General features: G+C 43.4%; 1 protein-coding gene across 2 annotated transcripts in view; it reads right to left on the bottom strand.

Annotated features, from left to right (window-relative positions):
- The window catches only part of znrf3 (zinc and ring finger 3), a 65,185-nt gene extending 48,835 nt beyond the window's left edge, over positions 1 to 16,350 (bottom strand). For both annotated transcript variants that reach the window (XM_026186148.1, XM_026186149.1), the window contains exon 1: positions 15,900 to 16,350. In XM_026186148.1, coding sequence (XP_026041933.1) covers positions 15,900 to 16,130 — 231 coding nt within the window. In that variant the 5' untranslated portion in view covers positions 16,131 to 16,350. The remainder of the gene's footprint in view (positions 1 to 15,899) is intronic.
- Between the last annotated feature and the right edge of the window lie 4,141 nt (positions 16,351 to 20,491).

Raw genomic sequence — 20,491 nt, 5'->3', positions numbered from 1 at the left:
GTGGTCAGCTCTTTGCCATGTTGTGGCTTTAATAGTCAGAATCCACTGTGTGTAGTGCACAGAGGTAATATTATGAAATAGCTATAAATCTAAAGGCTCATGAACCTGACAGTAAATTATACAATCGCAGCCAAAAAGTTCCTCCCACATTCAAATATTTGCATGGGGACGTTTGAAGAGGTTTATCTGCCCTGGAGTCCAGAGACTGTAGCGCTATAAACCCCTAGGGAGCCATGTTATTTGATTTGTTTTTTATTAGATGCAAGGAACCACTTAGCTGACTGTGACCTACGGGGCATTTGGCTCCACATCTAAGAGGACTGCAGGTTGCAAGTCCTTTTCTGGAAAAAGAGGAGCTGTGGCAAATAGTGTCCCTGGAGACAAAAAAAGGCTTGAAAAACTGTCTGAAGTTAGAGTCATTTAGAGAGGATGTCAAAACAAACAATCTTGAGTCTTCTCAGGAAGCAAAACTCTTATAGTTTTTGAAAACCTCTTAGGTGGCTTGGACCCATTTCAATGTGAAGTACTTTGAAAACTAAATCCTGCAGCAGCAATTAGTTCAGAACTCGTGTTTGTTCTGAACATTGAGGTATTGGTGAAGCTAGATTTTAAACAGACAATTGATGCGATGAAAACACTGTAGAGGAAAGGGGCAAACTAAGGCTCTTTGACGTGTTAAAGCTGACTATCCAATTCAGAAGATCTAAGGGTGATGAATGGTAAAAGCGGATGGCTGGACATTCAAATGGCCTGGCAAGTTTGGCCTATTTCTGTATATGAAATTCCACTGCAGCTATGGGTCAGGACCTCTTGGTCCTTAGGAAAGAATGTGTGACTTGGAAAAGGGCTGTTTGCATCCTCTGGCCTCCCAGCTGGGAGGAAAGAATAAGGATCAAAGAGGCTCCACGAATCTCTAAGAGGGGCATTTGGCATAGACCCGAAGGGGCATGTGAAGGGTCTGGGAGAACTTTCACTCTTTATGCATCAAGCCTGGAAGCCCCAAACAGCTTCTCCTTTCTTTGTTAATAATTTGAAATAAAAAACATGAAAAGACTGCAACTAGTCTCAGCTATTAGTGCCCCCAGCTAGCATGTAAACACATAAGATGCACAGTACAGTGAGCAGTGTGTTTACCTCACTGGCCATCTAAGCAAAGGTGGATGATACAATGATGAAACCTCTTTTAAGGCCATTGCAGCGCCTTCTTTGTGAAAATACTCTTTTGGGCTTATCTGCCAACTTCATATCAGCTTTAAACCAGCTCAATGGCCCACAGTCAAAGGAATCACAGCTTTCAGTTTTTATTAATATCTTACATCTGTTCCATGAACTGCATGAGATACATGATGTCCCCTTTTTAAGCCTCCTGACTTGGGCATTTTGCTCCATCTTCTTGTTTTGAAACCAGATGTCACCAGTAAGGTGGTAGGACCTGATGGAGAAATCACATTGTCCACTTGTATAGTAGAGCCTTGTCAATCACAAAGAAGAAGCTGCTACTTTCAGCTGTTCCCTTGTTCACAAAGGGCTGCCGCAGTGGGCAGCCCTGCATGTTTGATTTGACAGAGCTTTAATGCCGGATGCCCTTCCTGATGTAACCCCAAAGGGATTCATGTATCCCCCCTGGGATTAGACCAGGGACCTTGTGCTTGTTTTGAGAATGTGCAAACCACAAAGCCAAAGTCTTAAACAAAAGCATACCCTGCTTTTGATCTTTTTTAATGCAAAAAGAAGCTTCATTAACAAAAACATCATTTTGTATTACATGAGACCTGGAACTAGTTATTTAGACCATAAACTTGGTTACTTAGTCAAGTGTCTACTGAGTCAGGCAATACACAGGATCATTTCCTCATAGACTTCTATACAAACTGACTTATTTTTGCACCAAGAAAAGTCAGTCTCTGGAGCCCCTTGCAAAAATCAACAACACCAACATAACTAAGTATATCCCCACACAGGTGGCTATTATACTTGGTGCTGTGGGTGTGTCGGTCTCAGCTAAACTCATGTGTATGAATGTAACAGGCATGTCACAATAACAAGGGCAGGCCAAGAACAGAGCGTCTTTTGTGAGGCGAACCTGGACGATCAGCATCCTTTGTCGGGCTTCTGCCCCTACGAGAGAGCTGAATCTTCCAGACCTTCAGCACCTAGTCTGCCAGCCAACCAGGGCCCAGCCTGGAGAAGCCTGTCATCACTACCACAGAGGCCTCTATTCATCCCCGCAAAGACAAAGCCAAAAGTGTACAGCAGCCATCCAAGGCATCCCAAGCATCCAGATATCCACCAGCGATATCATTTTAGGCTTTTGTGAGCCTGTGCTTTGGTTTACCCGCCGGTCTATCCCTACCATCCCTGCTCTCCTTTCCCTCCATGTCAAGGATTTATCTTCTTTGTGATGCACAGACCTGACATACGCCGCTACTTTGCATTGAAACCGGATGCCAATTAGAACTTAATGTAAGGTTTTAAATATACTTTGCACCTGTTTTAAGGTATATTCTCTCATTGGCCACATGTGAGTGAAATGACACTTTTACAATCGCTGCAGGAGTTTTGTTTTTGCAAAAGACTATTTACACTTGTGCTCTTTGTTGGCTGAGCAGGTGAAAGAACAAAAGGCAAAACAGCTTCAACCTTGTCGACGTCCCATTTGCCAAATGCTTACACTCTCTCCAAGTGTCATGCAGAAAGCTTACTTGTGTAACTAAAAAGGCAGGTGTTTAGATGACAGTGAGGCTGCACTGTAAAGAATTTACATTGCTGGCTCCCATGTCAGAGCCTTTCCGGCATGGCCCTCCTCTGGCCACACTGGGCCCCCGAACTCTTGTGGTGAAATCTCCACCTGCTGATAACATCAGCCCCCCAAACCTCCCCCTCCCCTTTTTCTCGGGCATGTGTGGCGGCCACTGATAAAAGAACGCCAGATAAGAGGAAACACAAGCTGTGATGAGGAACACATTGCGAGCCAGGAGCACAGAAAAGAACATCAGCCCAGTGGAATGGAAAGACAAGGAGAGAGATAGAAGAAGGAGGGGGTGGAAAAAAGGAGGAAAACAAGCCTTGAAGGAGTAAGAGAAGAGAATGACAAGGAGGCAAAGTGAGAATCTGAGACTGATTAGAGGAGAACACCGGGTGGAAGAGAATAAAATGAAAGCTGTTGTGTATCCCGCAGCTAAAAGCAGAGATAAGATTACACTCTGTCACACAAAACTGAAAAATACTAAATATGAATAGTTGCAAGACTTAAAAACACACGTTAGTCCTGCAGGGAAACTGCATTAAGTCTTTAAGGTGTATTTTTGAACCAAACCCACTGCTTCTGAGATTCAGGATGCATGTGGTTTGTGGAAAAAAACAAAAACAAAAATTGAACTGCAATCAAGCTCACAGACAAGTACCTATAAATATCGAAACACTAGAAGTAGCATAAATACATAGTACTGCATCCACACAAGAAGATCGCTGTGTACAACGTTGTTGTTGTATTTCGCAAACAAGAGAGAAAGGGTGCAGTGTTCGGGGGGAGTGGTTTAGCTATAAAATAAATACATTCATAAACTCCATCAACTGACAAACCTCCAGATCTCACAAACGGATCTTCTGCTGATTCCAGATCTGGAAAAGGGAAAACTGTGAATGTAAATAAATCTGAGCTGTTGACACAGGCAAAGAGTGGAGGAGACAGGTGCCACAATGACACCAGTAACCTCCAGGGGATGTATGCATCCCATAGCGGTGTCCCCTTTCAAGATGGACACCAGAGGGGACAAACCAGTTGGTCCATCTCCGGGGTGTGAGCACAGCAGCGGGTCACTCTGTTACAGTCAGAAACATCCACAGCACAGGCAACGCTTCACGATCATTAGCTCGGTTCTTTCGGCACAAAATCTGATTCCCGTCCGCACTAAAAACACTTTGTGTCCTTAAGTACAACACAAATCTTCATTTGTCTCATTTTAATTATATGCTGAGAAAAAAAAAAACTTTCTATTTTACTTTGTGTTAAATTATGCAGGACACAAGCAGCTCTGGTATGCTTAAAATCTAATCCATCATATATGCTACAAAGCAGTCTATTAGCCTGCATTTAACCCAGTACCTCCTACCCCTGGCCAGGCTGCCTCCTATTGGCTCAGATTCAACGCAAAGTGTTAATCCAACAGTTGTCTGGCTACGCTGAAAGTCACCTCTGAGTCCAGCTCTAGCACTCGCGTCAGGAATCCACAGGCTCTTTGCATACCGAGCGGCCGGATATCCTCTAGTTAAAGAGGGTCCTCTAAGCCAGGGACATGTGTTGGAAGACTGGGGAGGGTGACAAGGGGTAGGGTTGTTTTTCTGGGCCTGGTGGCAGGGACGTTCAGGCAGTGCTTAAAAGGCCTTTAGAGTGACATCAGCATCACTTTGAGCTGGCACAAATAGTGAAATGAGAGCAGTTCCATAGAAACCAATCCATTTTCCTGCTGATCCTCAGAGCTCTGCAGCGCGCCGGCTAAAAGTGCAGTTGCTCTTGCTCTCAGCCTGCGGATCTGCGCATCTGTGAAAGGCTTTTGTGTTGCTGTTGGGGCAGAACAAAGTGAGTTCAGGTTACTGCACTCCTCCCGTTATTGGCCCACATTGTCTCTAATTATTCCAGCAAACATTGACACAGCATGTGTGGTCCCACTTTTATACACCCTCCTCCTTCCCCTCCCATGCGGAACAGAGACACAAGACGGAGCGAAAAGACACTGAGAAAGAACCAAGAGAAGGAACGAGCAAAAGAAACGCACTTGCATTCACAGCTGTTTATTTTTTTATGACACAATTATATGTGTAACTGGCTTAAGATGCTTTCATGCCCGTGAAGAGGACTGTTGCGTTATCCTCACCTTTCTTCCATGCTGCCTCAACTCACAAGGATAGAAGTGCCATGCCAACTCAAGCTTTTAATACATAAGCAACCAAGACCAATCAGCGGGGGGGCAGACTGCAAAAATGATGGAGACTTCCTGGATGCAGTAACCAAAAAGCTGAAAAAAAGCCCTTCTCCACAACTTAAAGCTCAATCCCACACTCTAATTTGAATTCTGAAGCTTTCCCGTTGCCTGGGCGATTCAAACTCCAGCTTTTGCAAAACAGTAATTATGACAAATGTATGCATCAGTACCTTCCCAAATCCTCCGTCCATGAGCTTAGCTTGAGGCAGTGCTGCAGGAAAGCTGACCGAAATGGATAATGTGCGGTTGCCAACAGGAAACGGCTCAAAAACAGGCACAAGGATAAACTCGTGTTAAATCAAAACATAAAATTTAGGAAATGTCGTAACAGGCACCTTAATTTGTTATCACCCGTTATCATTTGGTGGCAACACTACTGAAAAACCTCAGTGGGGTGTAAAGCCATTATGGAGAATTCACATAAAAGCCTTTCTGAGAAATTCCCATCCAGATTTTTACTGGAAGCCCAACTGACAAAGTGACTGACTCAGCTGTCAGGAAGCACAGCATTTTAAGTTTTGCAGATGGATTCTGATTAATGTTAATGGATTCATATTTTCTGAATTTAACAACCCTCACCGCCTTTGAGACCGGATGCTTTGGTTTGAAGCTAATTAAGATTAGGACAGACAAGTGTGGCTCTTGCAAGCACAAAAGCCCTGAGTGCTCGACAGCGAGTCGAGACAACATAACTGCACATCTAATATCACAAAAAGGGTTATTACTGAAGCATACATGTACCCACTCGCTACCCCTCAAAAGCACCATAAGGTAGCAGCTCCTATATTTTTGTTTATGTTGAGATTGCTGGTCATACAACATCCACCCAATGTAGTATCTTGGACTCCCGGCCTTGTCTTGGCAACATTATACGCTGTGAGCTCTGGTGTGGAAGTCTGAGCTAATAAACCCAGTCTGGCCTCATGTTGCTGTTTTTTTTCCCGCCAACACATTACTGACTGTGCACTATGACCATTCATTAGCATGTTATAGAATAGCCTTTAGATGATTGCTTTAATAAGAGCCCTCAGCTTGCCAACTTAGTTAGGTTTAAAACAAAAATAATGCCAAATGGGTCTCACCTAATCTTACTCCAGCCATCAGACTGCAACATTTCCATAATAATTTTCACATTTATGTATCTTTTATTAGGCTACAGGGCATGCTTCATAATAAAGACAATGGGAACATCTGAAAGTTTTATTTAGTTTACAACTTCTGTGAAAAAACTGAAATTATTGCATAAAGTTCGCAGCACCTAAAAAAAGTGCATTAAAAACAAATTTGGTGTCATTTGCCTTGTTTGGGGTTTTTTTGTATAAAGTGACAGTATAAAAATGACAGTGATGTTTTGTTGATCCTCTCATCCATTCCCAATGTGTCAAACTACTCCTGCAATGATGCTCAGATCACAAGCATCATTACTTTTAGATCATAAAAGTATCAGAGCTTTTTCTTATGCATAAATAATATAACCTTCAGATCCTCCTGCATTCATTATATGAGAGCTAAAAAGATGCTTCCAATATGGCGAGGCCACATTCCCTGAGATGTGTTTACTTCAAAATGCCTGTGGGATGCATGTCACCCTGGGGGTGACAATTTGACTATGTCACATGCCTGTGGGATGCAGACAGAATAGCAAAGGGCTGTATTGGCCTGTCTTTTTCTGTCATTCCCATCCTCTCCCACTCCAGCTCTCCTTTCTCTTAAAACAGAATTCTGAGAATCTAGATTTCCTTGACATGTCCGAGGACATGCTGTCATTAGTGAGCCAAGTGTGTTTGAACAAAGTGCCCATACAGTGTCAGGGGAGAAGGGGGAAACAAAGCATATCTCCTTGGCCTTTTATGAAATTGCTAAAAATGGGAAGAGCAGCTTTTACAATGATGCGTGACACAAGGATGAATCTAGATAAATACAAGAGAAGTTGTGAAATAGAGAAAGCATACTGACAACAATAATGATGTCCTCCATTTTATTTTGCTTATTTAGCGAGCTGTAAGCTGTGGCATATGCTTTAAAAAAAAAAAAAGAAAAAAAAAAAGGGAGAAAGTCTTGACATTTTTCCTGACAGTAATATGCAAGAACAATGAAAGGTGAACAGATGGACTGCAAGGAGAAAGATATGGACACAGCTGGCCAGGAGTAATTATCCTAACCTTTTCATAAACCTCAGGCTCATGCTGAGCCTGGGGGGTACAGGTGGTGGGGAAGGGTGGGGTCTGGAGTAATGCAGAAAAAATTTGCATGGCATAAAAAGTCGCATCTATTAGCCAAACTGATCATGACGATGTTTTAATGTATTTAATTACAGATCAGGCGTCTCGTTCATCAAAATATACCTCTAGTGCAATGTTGTTGAAATAAAAACTCATTTTAAAATATCTACACTGATATTAGTGAAGAAAATCATGACTGATAGTACTGCATTATAAAAATACAGCTTTCCTCTACAGAGTTCCCATAACATTTTGTATAATATTGGCTTGGACAGAATATCTAACATGTAGTATTGGATATACCATGTAAGCCTTCCAATAATGGCTGAAAGACTTAGACAGCACTTCTTCCCCAGCGTGAGGTTCAATTGCAGTATCCACCTAACAGCAGCACTTTAGAGGCAATGGCACCTGCAAACTGACACTGAAACAGGGCCAACGCAATCTATAACTCACAGTGGTTCGCCACGCTTTCTGCCCCTCGCTCTCCCAGCAGCACAAAAGTCTCAGTGTGGATACAATTATGTGAAACTGCTGGCTATTTTGCTAATGAGGCTTTCACTGATGATGTGCTGACCACATAAGGAACATTTCCAGTGTAACTGAGCATTTTAACTGCTGGAACACCAGTAAAACAACAGGTTAGAATGAAAAGCAGAACACCATATGTCTTTGGGTTAGAGAATATTTTAAAAATCAGTTTCTGGGAGGAAAAAAAAAAAAAAATCAGAAATGAACTGCCATTTGTAGCAATAAAGGAAAGCTTTGATACAAATTCAGTTTTTTCCACCCTCCATGTAAGTATATTAGCAATTTGCTGCAATAGCCTTGAGCTGCAGCATTACAGCCTTCATTGCCGAAAATGCTGAAGCCTCTTTTTTTTTAACCAGCAACAAAGGCTTTGTGCTGCAGTCCTGACTTGTGAAACCGACCCCAGGATGGAGGAATTAAAAGGCTGGACTTCAAATGAAATAAAGTGCAGCTGTTTAGTACTAATTTAACTTCAAAGGGAACATGCACTCGCAAAACAAGGACGAGGAAAAGATAACTTCAATCGGAGGCATGCAAATAACCTCTGGCATACTGAATCAACAACAGCAAATTACTGTTGTGCGCTGTCAACAACGGAGATACTCTCCAGCAGCGTGTGCTCCGCAACTGTCATGAGAGCTGTCAATGAGTTATCAGCCTCATTATCATGGGGGCATTTTGAAGGGATCTGTAGTCATGCACATTAGAAGAGAAGTACACGCTATCTCACACATGTAAACACAAGACCTGTATAAACTTTACAAAGAACAAAGTCAACTCTGTTTCACCTGTTGTATACTTTAGAAACGCCCCGTGCATGTACCCATCCACTGAAATCACACTAAATCCATTTCCTGTTCCTTTTTCCCCCCACTGGGATTCATCCAGCAGCAGTGTCAGAGGGTGACCCAACACCTTCACCTGCAAGGTGCTCAGGCTTCAGTCAAACACTCAAAGTATTTTTCTCACCGTGCTTGTGCAAGGGAACACCTCCATCTTTATTTGTATGGGAGCGGATTTAGCTCGGGGGCCTGCAATTGCATCATCACTCGGTTTTGTGGCGACACATATCAGGCCCGGCATTAGTCAGAGAGGCCTTTGAAGAGTTTGGCCCAGCCCTCGCTCGCTCTCTTCCTCTCTCCGCCTCCCCTCCACCCCCACCTCCGCACTGCCTTTGATGTTAGCACGCGGTGCTGCGCCGAGCATCGTGGCCTCCCAGGCCTCCCTGCCTCGCCTGATCCTATCTGCTCAGGCGGCACATTCATGTGGTTTACACCCGCAGCATGACTCCCGGCAGCTATTCACCCAGCCCCGCAGGCCCCTCCCTGATCAGCCCTGTTCAGGGTCCAAGGGCTGGACAGAGCTGCTGCGTGGCCTGAGCTGCCGGCAGGGATCGAAGAGAAGAAGCAGAGGCCCTAGGCTGTACCAAGGAGCTTTTATTGGCATAGTTTGTCAGTGAAGATTCTACATTTGCAGATTCATAAAATGGAAAAAATTCACCTGACCCTTTGGGATTTCAGGAGATAAATCTGTTTTACGTTGGCAAAGAATTTACTCTTACAACTACAGAAAAAGTGATTCATCTTAAATGAAAATGAGTTTTCCTGGGGATAGTCCTTCAGCAAACATTACAGGCAACATATAGCAGAAAACCCTGTGTCCCCAATACCTTCAGAATCCCCATGAAACAGGGACAATATAAAAATAGAGTCAATTTTTCACTTCAGAATCCAAGGCGCATGTTTAGCAACAGGAAAAGGAGGAGGTGGGAAAATGCAGTGATATATTCATTGCAGAGCCAAGAGACATGCAGTGCTGTGCCAGAAAAAAAAATTACACAGATAACCCAGCTTGTTCACATCTGACCAAGCGAGACCAATCCATCATACCTCTGACCTCATTGTGTTACAGCCTGCATCGTCCTCATTACTGGAACAACTACCTGCAGACACAAAAGGAGCCTCACAGTGGTCTACGATGGGAGGGTATAGATGAACATAATGAGGTCAGAGCTTCCACCTGAAATGGATTTATCCCCATATGGCACCCCTGTACATGACCTTTGGGGGGAATTTCTCATATACAGGCTGTCAGGGGGAGCATTCACAACATTAATATGGTGCAAAAACCGAGGTTGATCTGACACGCAAAACATGTTTCTGCTTCACTGAACCATACAGAAATTAAAATCGAGCAGAGTTAGTTCAGCTAGGCCACAAAGTCGAGCTTAACTGCAACTCTGTCAGAGCAGCTGATCTCAGTGTCAGCTTGTATAAGCTGAACAGTCAGCTGATATCCTTCTATACACCCGGTGGGTAAATGTCACATAAGGTGCATTTATTTGCTTCATTCTGTCTGTTTGTTTTGCTTTGCATCTGCAAGCTACATTGCAACCCACATGCACCCCAGCACCTCCTTTTAATGCCTTAAGCAGGTTCATATCTGTCGCCTTTGACATCTGCTCCGCCACCCTATGCGTTCCCTGTATGCTCTGTCCTCCCATAAATGGAGTCATGTTGGTAAATATAAATGTCTGCAAATTGAAATAACAATCTCCTTTAGACTATAGAGGTCCTGACAGAACTATGGATCACAAAAGGGCAGGATCTTCACATATTAATAGCACCATTGTGTGCAAGTGTTTTTGTTCTTACACATGAGGCTCGTCATTATATAATGATGTACACAAAAGAAAGAACTTTGAACCCGGTGTTCTTGAACTTGGATGAGTCGGAAAGATCTGAGATAAGACTTCTCCTTTCATGAAAGACAAACAAGACGAGTGAGGGAACAATGACAGTAAATATACTTAGGAAGGATGAAAAGAAGACGGAGTGCAGGGCTAAGAGTGAAACTCTTTGCACAGCTACCTTCACTGGCAAAAAAAAAAAAAAAAAAAAAAAAAAAAAGTACAACAAAAGGGGCGAGTGGCATTGTGGCCTTCCACAGTTAGTCAGCACATTCCTTGCCGACAACAAAGCATGCCTCTGCCTGGATGAGCTACTGTGAGCATTGTCATTTCATAACCCTCGACCCTTTAGCCTTTGTTTTGGAGACCCTCTGTGTCAGTAGATAAAAATGTGGGCAGAGAGGATGAACTGGGCCTTTCAGCACCATTTCATCAAAGACCAGGCTAACACGCCAGGGGTTATTCAGAAAGTGAAAACTCTACTCAGGACTTCTCTTCATCTTTAACTTGTCACAAATGTGGGGTTGAAAAACCCTCACTTAAGACAGGCAGCATCAAAGAAAAATCATAACCTTGGGGGAAATATGAATAAATATTTCCTCATCACTCAACTGCAATACAGAGGACATATGCAAGAATTTCATACAAGTGAGCTCAGACATGCAATCTATTGATTGCATGTCTGAGCTCATGTCAGGAGAGGACTGACTCGGGTGAACAAAGTTACTCTGGAAGAGGATGGATGCTGGAGAGGAGGCAGCCGCAAGCATCACGCTGACTGCTAATCTCTCTTGGAGTTGAACATCAAAGATAAGCTCAGCCATTCAGCCCAGTGGAAACTAACATAGCTACTGGGGCCACCAGTACCAACATGCACTTGTTCCAGGTGGAGCTGTGCATTCGGTGGAAATGTGAGGCTCGGAGAGGCAAGCGCAGGAAGATAAGACAGAGCAACAGAGCCAGCGGCAGGTGAGAAAAACAACAGTTGAGGGTTGGAGAAGCAGCATTTCTGAGTTGAAAGAAGTTTGGACAAGTACTACGTGATCAAAACAGGAAGTCAGGCATTTCAAGATTGACAGACATCTCAATATTGACTAAAAGTAATCATTACCATTTGGCACACACTTCTTTGAAATTACTATTATTGGATCTGACAGAAATGTTTTGCTATATCAAGCAATTGGGAAGTAAAAATGTCAGATGTTAGCAGGTTGGTGTCCTCAGAAGTGCAACTTGTTTAATATAACTGGGGGGGGGGGGGGGGGGGGGGACATGGAAATCTATCATTTGAGCTGTTTTTCAGCCAAATTTAAAGACATTAGACGATAAAGGAATTTTTAGTTATGTTTTGACTTTAGGGAAGTAAATGCAACCCTGAGATTTATTTCAAGAATGAACTGACTTTCTGTATCCTAATCATCAGGCTGCCACTGGAGCAAGGATAAGTGGGACACAGAGGTGGGGAACGGTCTGAGACTAAGATCCAGGGGCAGCGCAATTCAATATCAGCCCAGTTCACCTGAGCTTCAACTTGAAGTCAGCGGATGCATCAAAAAGACCAGCGCAAAGGTGTGGGATGAGTTTGTGCATATAAGAGGGGGGTGTTAAGCAAGAGAAAGAGAAAAACAGTTTAGTCTGTTCTATTCCAAAAAGGGGAGAAACGCAGCCTCAAATTACTTTGGCTGGGACATGAAAGTGAAACAGGGTGGCGGTTAAGAGACGATAGCACTTAAAATACAGCTGCGACCGCCAAGCCAATAAATGGAAAAAAGTAGGGAGCAGCACTTTTAACCTTTTAAACCAGCATTTGTGTACTGCTACTGTTGCTTTGGCGCTGGGAGTGGCCCGGTCCCTGGCACCTACCGTCTGGGACCGGCCCATTATGGCCTCTTGGGGTTTCCAGGCTGTGGCGAGAAAGCGCGCTGGATTCCTTAAACCACTAAAGCTCTCATTATAGTCTAAATGCAGCGCGACACAACTCCTGCCAGCTCCAAGGTAGGAGCTCCAGTATTTAAGCTCATCGTTGTCTTCGTTGAAACCACCACTTTACCCCTGCACAAGACAAAAAACAACCCCCCCCCCAAAACTGCCACCTTGAAAGAAGTCGCAGTGTTCATATGCATGGAGATGAAGCCCAAAGGCAAATGGGGTTCTGGGTGCTTCTGGACGTGGGATTCAGGGGATGCTCTGTGTCCCCTCTGAGAGAAAGCAGGCAAGAGCCACGTTATTCCCTCTGGTTCTGGCCGATGACACTATGAGTTCCATCTGGTCCCCTGCATGCCCCTGCCACGTCCCTGCCTCAGCTCTTCACTCACATGCTGACAGCACGGGCCCGCTGGAAATCAGAGGCAGATGTGAACTCATGCAGTGCATCGAAGCTCATCTCGCTACAGGAAAGATGATTTGGCGTTTGAGAGACAATAAAGAGTGATGAGCAGCAGATGGCGTTTCCCTTCGTATTAAATCCATTCTAATCAGAAATGCCGTGCGAGTGCTGTCAACAGCGATCAGAATGAAAACAGCACAGCGATGAGAAGCCTAACTGAGTGTTTAGGCTTCTGAAATCAAACTATCGGTAAATGCAGAAGCAGGATCTGCTGCCAGTGTGAGAAACGCACCTACTTGAATCAACCAGGGAATGATTTGGTTGTGCCGTCAATGCCCTGCATTAAAGGTTTAACCGAAGTCTGAGCTGCCGCTAACCCGTGGAAAAGTACAGCAAGACTGCAAAACAAGAAATCGAATATTCAGTAGTTCAATCGCAGGTGATCCAAATTGGGCTTTCCCCCATTTAATTAATTGCTCATTTTCCTTCATTATAGTAGCCTATAAGGCAAGTATTTTCATCTGGGACAATAGGTGAAAACCATTAACTACCTGTGCTCTGGTTGCCTAGAACCCAAGTTGAGTTGATGCTGTAAATACACTCTTAAAGTTGTCACGCCTGTTGACACACACACACACACACACACACACACACACACACACACACACACACACACACACACACACACAGATTTAAGGAGACATTGATTACTTTGCTATTATGGAGCTGAACTGTAGCAATTAGGGAGCTGCCTTGGGAAGCCTGGGGTTTGGCACTGTGGCCAGATATGCGTCATCATGCCTCCCCCCCTTTTAGAAGAGCGCAAGAAGCAAATTAACTTAATTTATTATTTTTGGCCCCAGGAGCGTGTGCCACTGTTTTCTGCACTCTTCAGTCAGATCAGCGGGGGTGTTAGCTTTAGGGAATTAGCAAAACGAGAGTCCGGAGCGTACGAGTGGTGATCGCGGTTGGGTCTTTGCTCAAGAGTGTTGCCAAGGCCCCCCCACTTTTCCCCGGAATCTGAACCCATACCTGCTGAGGTCTGACCGCTATTATACACACACAATTAAGGTAGCGCAAACCCCTCAGGGTTCTGATCAAACAGAGGACCAGAGGGCTCCACAAACCTCAGGAAGACTTAAGCGAGCTTCTTATTCGCTGAACTCGAAAGCCTTGAAAGTGGACAAGTGCAACGGCTGCCGACATCACCAGAGACAAGAACCTAAATATTTGAGTTTAACCCAATTCCAGTGTAAAACAACACCACAGAAATTTCCCAACACATTCCTGCAATGTTATTTTACAAGTATAGAATTCAAAAGTAGGAAATTGGATACTAGTTTTAAATTATACTCCTCACGATGTATGATTGTCATTCATTGTCAGTTTCAACTTACATAAATCTTTGGTAAAATAGGAAATTCAAGACGTGCTCGGGCCGGACAAACTGCCCCTCATTATAGCCTGACAAAATATAAGCTGTCTCTAAGTGGTCAGAGGCCATGTTAGCAAAGAAAGCAAACCTAAATAGATGTGGTTTTCAATGTAAAGCTGAGGTCCGACAATTCTGTGTGGTTACCGAGTGGCGCCAAATGGCCATCACTGTGTATAAACAGGGCCCATTTGTGTGCTGAGTATCCCTGCCTTTGATCTCCACATATCGTGTTTATTTCAAAATAAGAGCCTATGTTTTTTTTAGGGGGGGAAGCAAAAATGTGCACTCAAAAGATGCTGCAGAGTAGCTGACTACACTGTTGCAGAGAAGTGAGGGATGGCTGCAGGGTGCTACTAGCTGTCTGGCTGACTGGAGAGCATGACGGCAATGCAACAACACAACTGAGGCTGAACCTGATTAAGCCTCAGATCCACCACGACCTGTCCTATACCCTGCAAAAACAAATGGTCAGGAATGATTATTGCTGTGGCTTCCGGGTTACTGATGAGCTCACTGACACCCATATTGAAATGATGTCTCTGATCACAATGCAACTGCTGACAAACTTTATGCACATTGCCTTCATATGGGGGCATTTGCTGCACTCTGGCTTTTACAAACATCTCCCAGTTACTGCATCAAGCTTCAAAGAGAGGACACAGGCCATTCAAAAACTGCTTTGTGGGCTTTGAATCGCCCACAAAGAGCTGTGCACCCCCTGATCCAGGACATGTTAGAGGTTAGGAAATATAACATTAAACATCAAAGCTTTTGCACATAACCAGAACCCAAACTCTTAAAAACAGTGTCCAAGCACATTAGGCAAGAATAATAAAACATCAAATACATCCTTCTGGCACTTAAGAGAAGCTTCATATTTTAGCGACTCCCACACAGAGTTGGTCCAAGCATAGCCAGCTCCAGCCAAGTGCACTTGTCATGTCTGAGGCCAGGAAATTAAAGATGGAACCGGGATGCTTCTTCCACGACTACTACGCACTCTATTCTTATTTATTTGTGTTTCCGGAGCCTTGAAATAGTTACAAGTGAGCCTTATCCAAAAACGTGCCACTACAAATGTAGTGGTGACGGCTGCACCACGGCGGGACGTGGGGTTATTTTACACGTTGGTCCGGTCAATAAAAGCAGACCTATTCCACTATTAAAACTTGCTTTGGGTGGTTTTAAAGCTAAAATAAAAACGCGGCTCAGCTCTGACACGGACAAAGTGCTAAATACGCACAAATAGTGGCTTCGTAGTGTTTTAATAGTGGCCCTTGCGAAATGCGTAACGCCTGCTCGCTACGAGTTTGCAAACTTTGTGGAGGCGGTGGTAGGGTTGTAGCTATTTAAGAAAACTGCTCCGAAATGCGTGTGTTTCAGAGTGAGAGCGACTGAATGTAAGGCGCGTTCAAGTGAGCTCCAGACATCAACAAAATAACTTGCAAGAGCATGTTTTCCCTGTGAATGAATTCCACAAGATAGGAGCCATCTTGTGACCGCATATGCTTGCAAGCTTCGTTACCATCCTCACACACACTGCCCGCACACACACACACACACCATGTACAACTCTTGTCAGCACCCCTAAGTCCCAGCGGAAAAAGTTTCTAGGAGGGCAGCTTGGTTAAATTACAGCCCGGGTCCCGGTAGCGTTGCTCGGGACCGCCGCTTGTCATCCCCCCCAGTAAGAAAAAGGACACTTTGCACGTACTTGAACGATCTCCCCCTCCGCGCTGATAGTGGCTCCTGCTTTGGAGAACCGTCCTTGCAAGCCAGTCGTGTAAGTAGTATAATCTCCATTGGGACTGGACTCGAACAGAACCACTTCCACAAAGGCTGTATCCTTGGCGAAGACGGTACCAAGAGAAGCGGCGACCACCAAGATCACCAAGACCACCGAGTCGGGCACACGATCTGAGCCTCTCCTTGGTAAAATCATCATCTTGCCGGCTGGATCTGCGCCGATCGGGACATAATTTCACACGGATGAATTAATCGGGTGAAAATAATCGAAATCAGGTCTGTGCGCTGTGCGGGCGATGCGTCAAGAGTCAAAATTGTGCAATAAAAAACTGAGCCTTGGCTGAAGCGTGTTTATTTCACCACTGCGAGCCTTGTCAATTACATTGCCTGCAAACGCTGCCTCTCTCCCTTGCTCTCTCGCTCCCTCCCTCTCTCTCCCTCTTTTTTCTCACCCTCCTCCTCCTCCTCTACAAAGCGGATCTCCTTTGATCTCTAAACACGTGATTTTTTTTTTTTTAGTTTTTTCTTTCTCTCTCCCAAAAGGGCTCTATCCCCACCCACCACTCGTTCTGACCCTCTCCTTTGCACTCCCCTTTCCGAAGTGCCAGCACTCTGTTAAGGAGGCACCATTGACTTCACTGCGCACTGAAAGAGGCACTTGTTGTTGTTTCAGGTTAAATTTCAAAGTTATTTGAGTCACTCGAGTTAAATACGAATTACAGTCCGTATATTTATTCCCATTAGCATTCCGTGGCTGCCCGGTGGCGTTTTTCTTAGTTCGGAGTCCTCGGTTAAATCAGTTTTCAGCCGTCGTGCCACCTTAAAACAAACACTACCCTCTTCAGGACGCTTCGTGATTTAACAGGGCTAATTTTCCAATTATGTTCAAATGCGCTTACCTTACAGGTAACAGTGTTTGTTAATAAGAAGTAGTTTCTCAGTATGACGCCCAAAGTAAGTCTGCCATCACTTTTTAGCTTCAGATCAATCAAATATAAGGAAATTTGAATAAAAATATACATAGTATTTTATGAAGTACCTATATGGAAGCTAGCTTGATATAGCTATCTATCCAAACCTTTCATGAACAGCTCATCTCATTGCAGCTCACTTGAACTCATTTAACTGTGCACCAGTCTTAAAAGTGGTGGTTTTTGTATTTTGACTTTTGTAAAAAAGCTACAGTAGTGATTCAGCCTTTATGATACATTGTGCATTTATTAAGAAAGGTCGGTTTTGTAACCTAATCTTTAAAATGTGTCCACTGCACTTCTCTTTTATACAAACTGTTGCTGTTATTTACTGCAGAAGAATTATTACTCAGTCACTCTCTGGAATAAAGGGTCTATTGTGAAATTTCCCTGCAGCCCAGCTCCTGGGGAACATCTTCAGCCTGCTGCCTTTTCTTTCACTGCCCGTGAGGCTTCATTATGTGTCTGAGAATAAGAATCTTTTTATTCTTAGACGGGAAAAAAAACATAATTTGAATCTTTGTGCAATTGAACAATTCATGAAAAGCACTCATGGTACCATGCAAGTGATGATGGTACTGTGCGTGCATTGTTCTGTCTTTAATGTAGGCTGCGAGAAAAAATATAGTCTAGTAAAGCTCCCTCATATTTGAAGCAGAAAGCTAGCCCATTTTTTTTCTCCTCTCAAAATATTAAAGAACAATAATGAAAAAAGACTGATTCTGCTCTGGAGAGACTAGTCTGCAGTAGTTTCACCACACTGGCCTCTTGCAGAAAATGTAAGAGCTCTGCACAGTGATTAATATCCCAAAAAGCGTAGAAAACAAGGTTTCATCTTGCTGTCAGCTGTGTGGCAGTGTGATTATGAAAACCAACTGTGAGGACTTTTCAGGTCAAGAATGCAGTCGCCTGTGGAAGAAAGAAAGGAAAGCGTGATGGTCAACATGTGTTTGGACTCAAAAAAAAAAAAGAAAGGAGGGGAGAGGAGGGTGTGGGGGTGGCAATTCAAAGCCAAGACTTAAGAAGTTCTTCAGCGCCTTCAGCATGACAATAATTTACAGATCAGATTGGACACCCCTCAGTTTTATGAATCCTGATCCACACCACATGTGCCGTATTTGCCTTGTGACACTCTCCTTTTTCTCTCACTCTTAAACAGAAATGAAACTCGGGCACATTTGACCGAATAAATACATAACTGATGGGAATTTGAAAGCACTGCCTGCAGGCATAATGATCAAAATTAAATTAGATTTACCTTATCAGCTTACTAAAGGACCACAAAATGCATTAGGAGAAGAGTTACAGTGATCCAATTACTCACTAAAGGGCTTATTCCTCTTTTATTGCAAGTCTGCCCTCTGCTGGATGCTGTAAGATTTCAATCCACAGCAACTTTTTAATGCTTAAACTCCATTTTTAGTTTCCTGTCATTTAGATTTTATCTTCCAGAATATTTAAAGGATATACGGTCGATAGTCTGAATTTGTTAAATTGATTATTGCTTCAGCGGTATGCGGAAAAATTGTCACATTTCGGAGATTCGGCAGCAGCTGCGGATCCTCTCCTGACGCTCCGGTCTATCTGCACCAGTGTCTAAACTCGGGCCACCCTGAGAAGAATCAGCTGTCTGCTTGTTTAGGCTGAGTGAGTGCTGAGGATGAGAACGGCTCTGAGTAGTGATGGCTGGCTCAGCTCTGTGCATTACTGTCCCATCTCTCTCTGTGAGCTATTCAGTTGGGGGATTTCTGTGGGATCCTTCGGCTGATTTAAGATGTTTCATGTGAAATTACAAAGCCACACAGCACTTTCCTCTCTTGTCTTTTCAAACACTCTTTATCTTCTCCTCTTCTGACTCTGTGGTGTAAACAAAACTGAAGCTGAAGAAAGTGTTTTGACTGTAATTAACATTTTAAGGATTTGATGCTTTGGGGGGGAGGGCTGGTGATTTTTGAACTGTAAGTCCACCTCATTTGGGGGTTTTGGAAATGCTTGCAGCATTGTCAGACTAAATATTTACTCTGTTGATCATAAATATAAATAAATAATGATTGATTTTCTCCATTTATTTTGCATTCTTTTGATGCTGCCCAATTTTACACAACGCAGATGTGCATTTTTTGGGATAAATGTCAGTGTCATACACATAATGTAATTCATGAAGACTGTATTTTTTTATATCAACACCGATGCAAAAGAACAACTGTTGTTTATTTTGTACAGCTTAGTTTTCCCATCCACTCCCCCCCTGCAAGCATGCCATTGTTGATAAGAATTTGGCTTTAATTGACTTGGCTGGATAAATAAATAAATAAATATGAAATACACAAGAGCACGGGTTACTAATAATACCCAAAGGGAACATTTGTGCACATGCACCAGGCTTCCAGCCTCTGTGAATTGTCCCTTTGTTGGTACAGTGCTGACGTTATGTTTTAATGAAGAAACGAGATGATGAGGAGGGGGAGCATTTACATTCATGGATCCCAGAAGAGTGCATCGCTGCAGCGTATTATTACACAAAGCAATTAGGGGGCCCCACTGCCCCCCAGATTATGATTTCCCCAGTACGAGGATGACTACTGACTCCAACAGGCTCGCAGTATGCTGCATGTTTGCAATGATGTCACTGAACAAACCACAGTGGGAAACTCTCATGAAACGATCTGCAACGAATTATAAGTTGAGGGGACAGTTGGGGAAAAATACCAGCACCGAGGGTGGGATGATGGAGACTCCTTTGAGTCCTTTGAAAACATTATTTATGGACTGCTTGCCAAAACAAATGAGGTTTCATGATGAAGTTAAAGTGGCAATGTGGAAATAATGCAACAATGCCAAGAGGTCCTTCTTTGGGGATCATGACACATATGCTCAGGCCCCTCACTAATACGATTTAAACATAGACTGTACATAAAAGACAGACAATCGCCAGCCGCCATCTTGGTGTTTTGAGTGAGGATTAGGTCTGAGTAGCCCCAACATAAGAAAATGCTGCTTTTCTTCATCTTCTTTTTTTTTTTTTAAGTCCAATAAGGACTACATTTCACAAAAAACATTATTCTGTGTTAAAACACATTTTAAGTTGAGCAACTGACACCATAAAGAAAATACTGATTTCATACAACCAGTAACACGTAAGGTCATTTTCTTGTAGACTTACAGTCTGACTTTTATTGTGAAACCAGAGGATAAAAGGTAATAAGAGCTATGTGGAAAGGTGGCTCGCCTTCTGTAGGCTAATCTCTGTCTTTGGTGATACATGGGCAGCCTAATTCTCAAAATGCCACGGAGACACTGAGGATTCACTGGAGATTTACACCAATTTATTTCACGAGGCAGAGGCTTTTGTGTGTCTTTCCAGAGGTAGTGTAGGTGCCGGAACAGCTAACAAAAAAGGACAAGAAAGGACTGTATTTTGTTGAAAATAGTCTCTTAGATTACAACAAATATTATGTACTCACTGGGGTCGATTTCTTCTCAGGCCTTAAGATGCTTTACATGGTTACTAGTGAGGTTTTGAGTGCAATCTCTGGGTACTCCTGTCTGAAGTTTGTCTATGTTACTATTTTAAATAACACAACGAACA

Source organism: Astatotilapia calliptera, chromosome 12 (genome assembly GCF_900246225.1).
Source record: "Astatotilapia calliptera chromosome 12, fAstCal1.2, whole genome shotgun sequence".
Classification (NCBI taxonomy): domain Eukaryota; kingdom Metazoa; phylum Chordata; class Actinopteri; order Cichliformes; family Cichlidae; genus Astatotilapia; species Astatotilapia calliptera.
The sequence above is the reverse complement of the archived record's forward strand: the minus strand, read 5'-3'. Positions and strand labels throughout refer to the sequence as shown.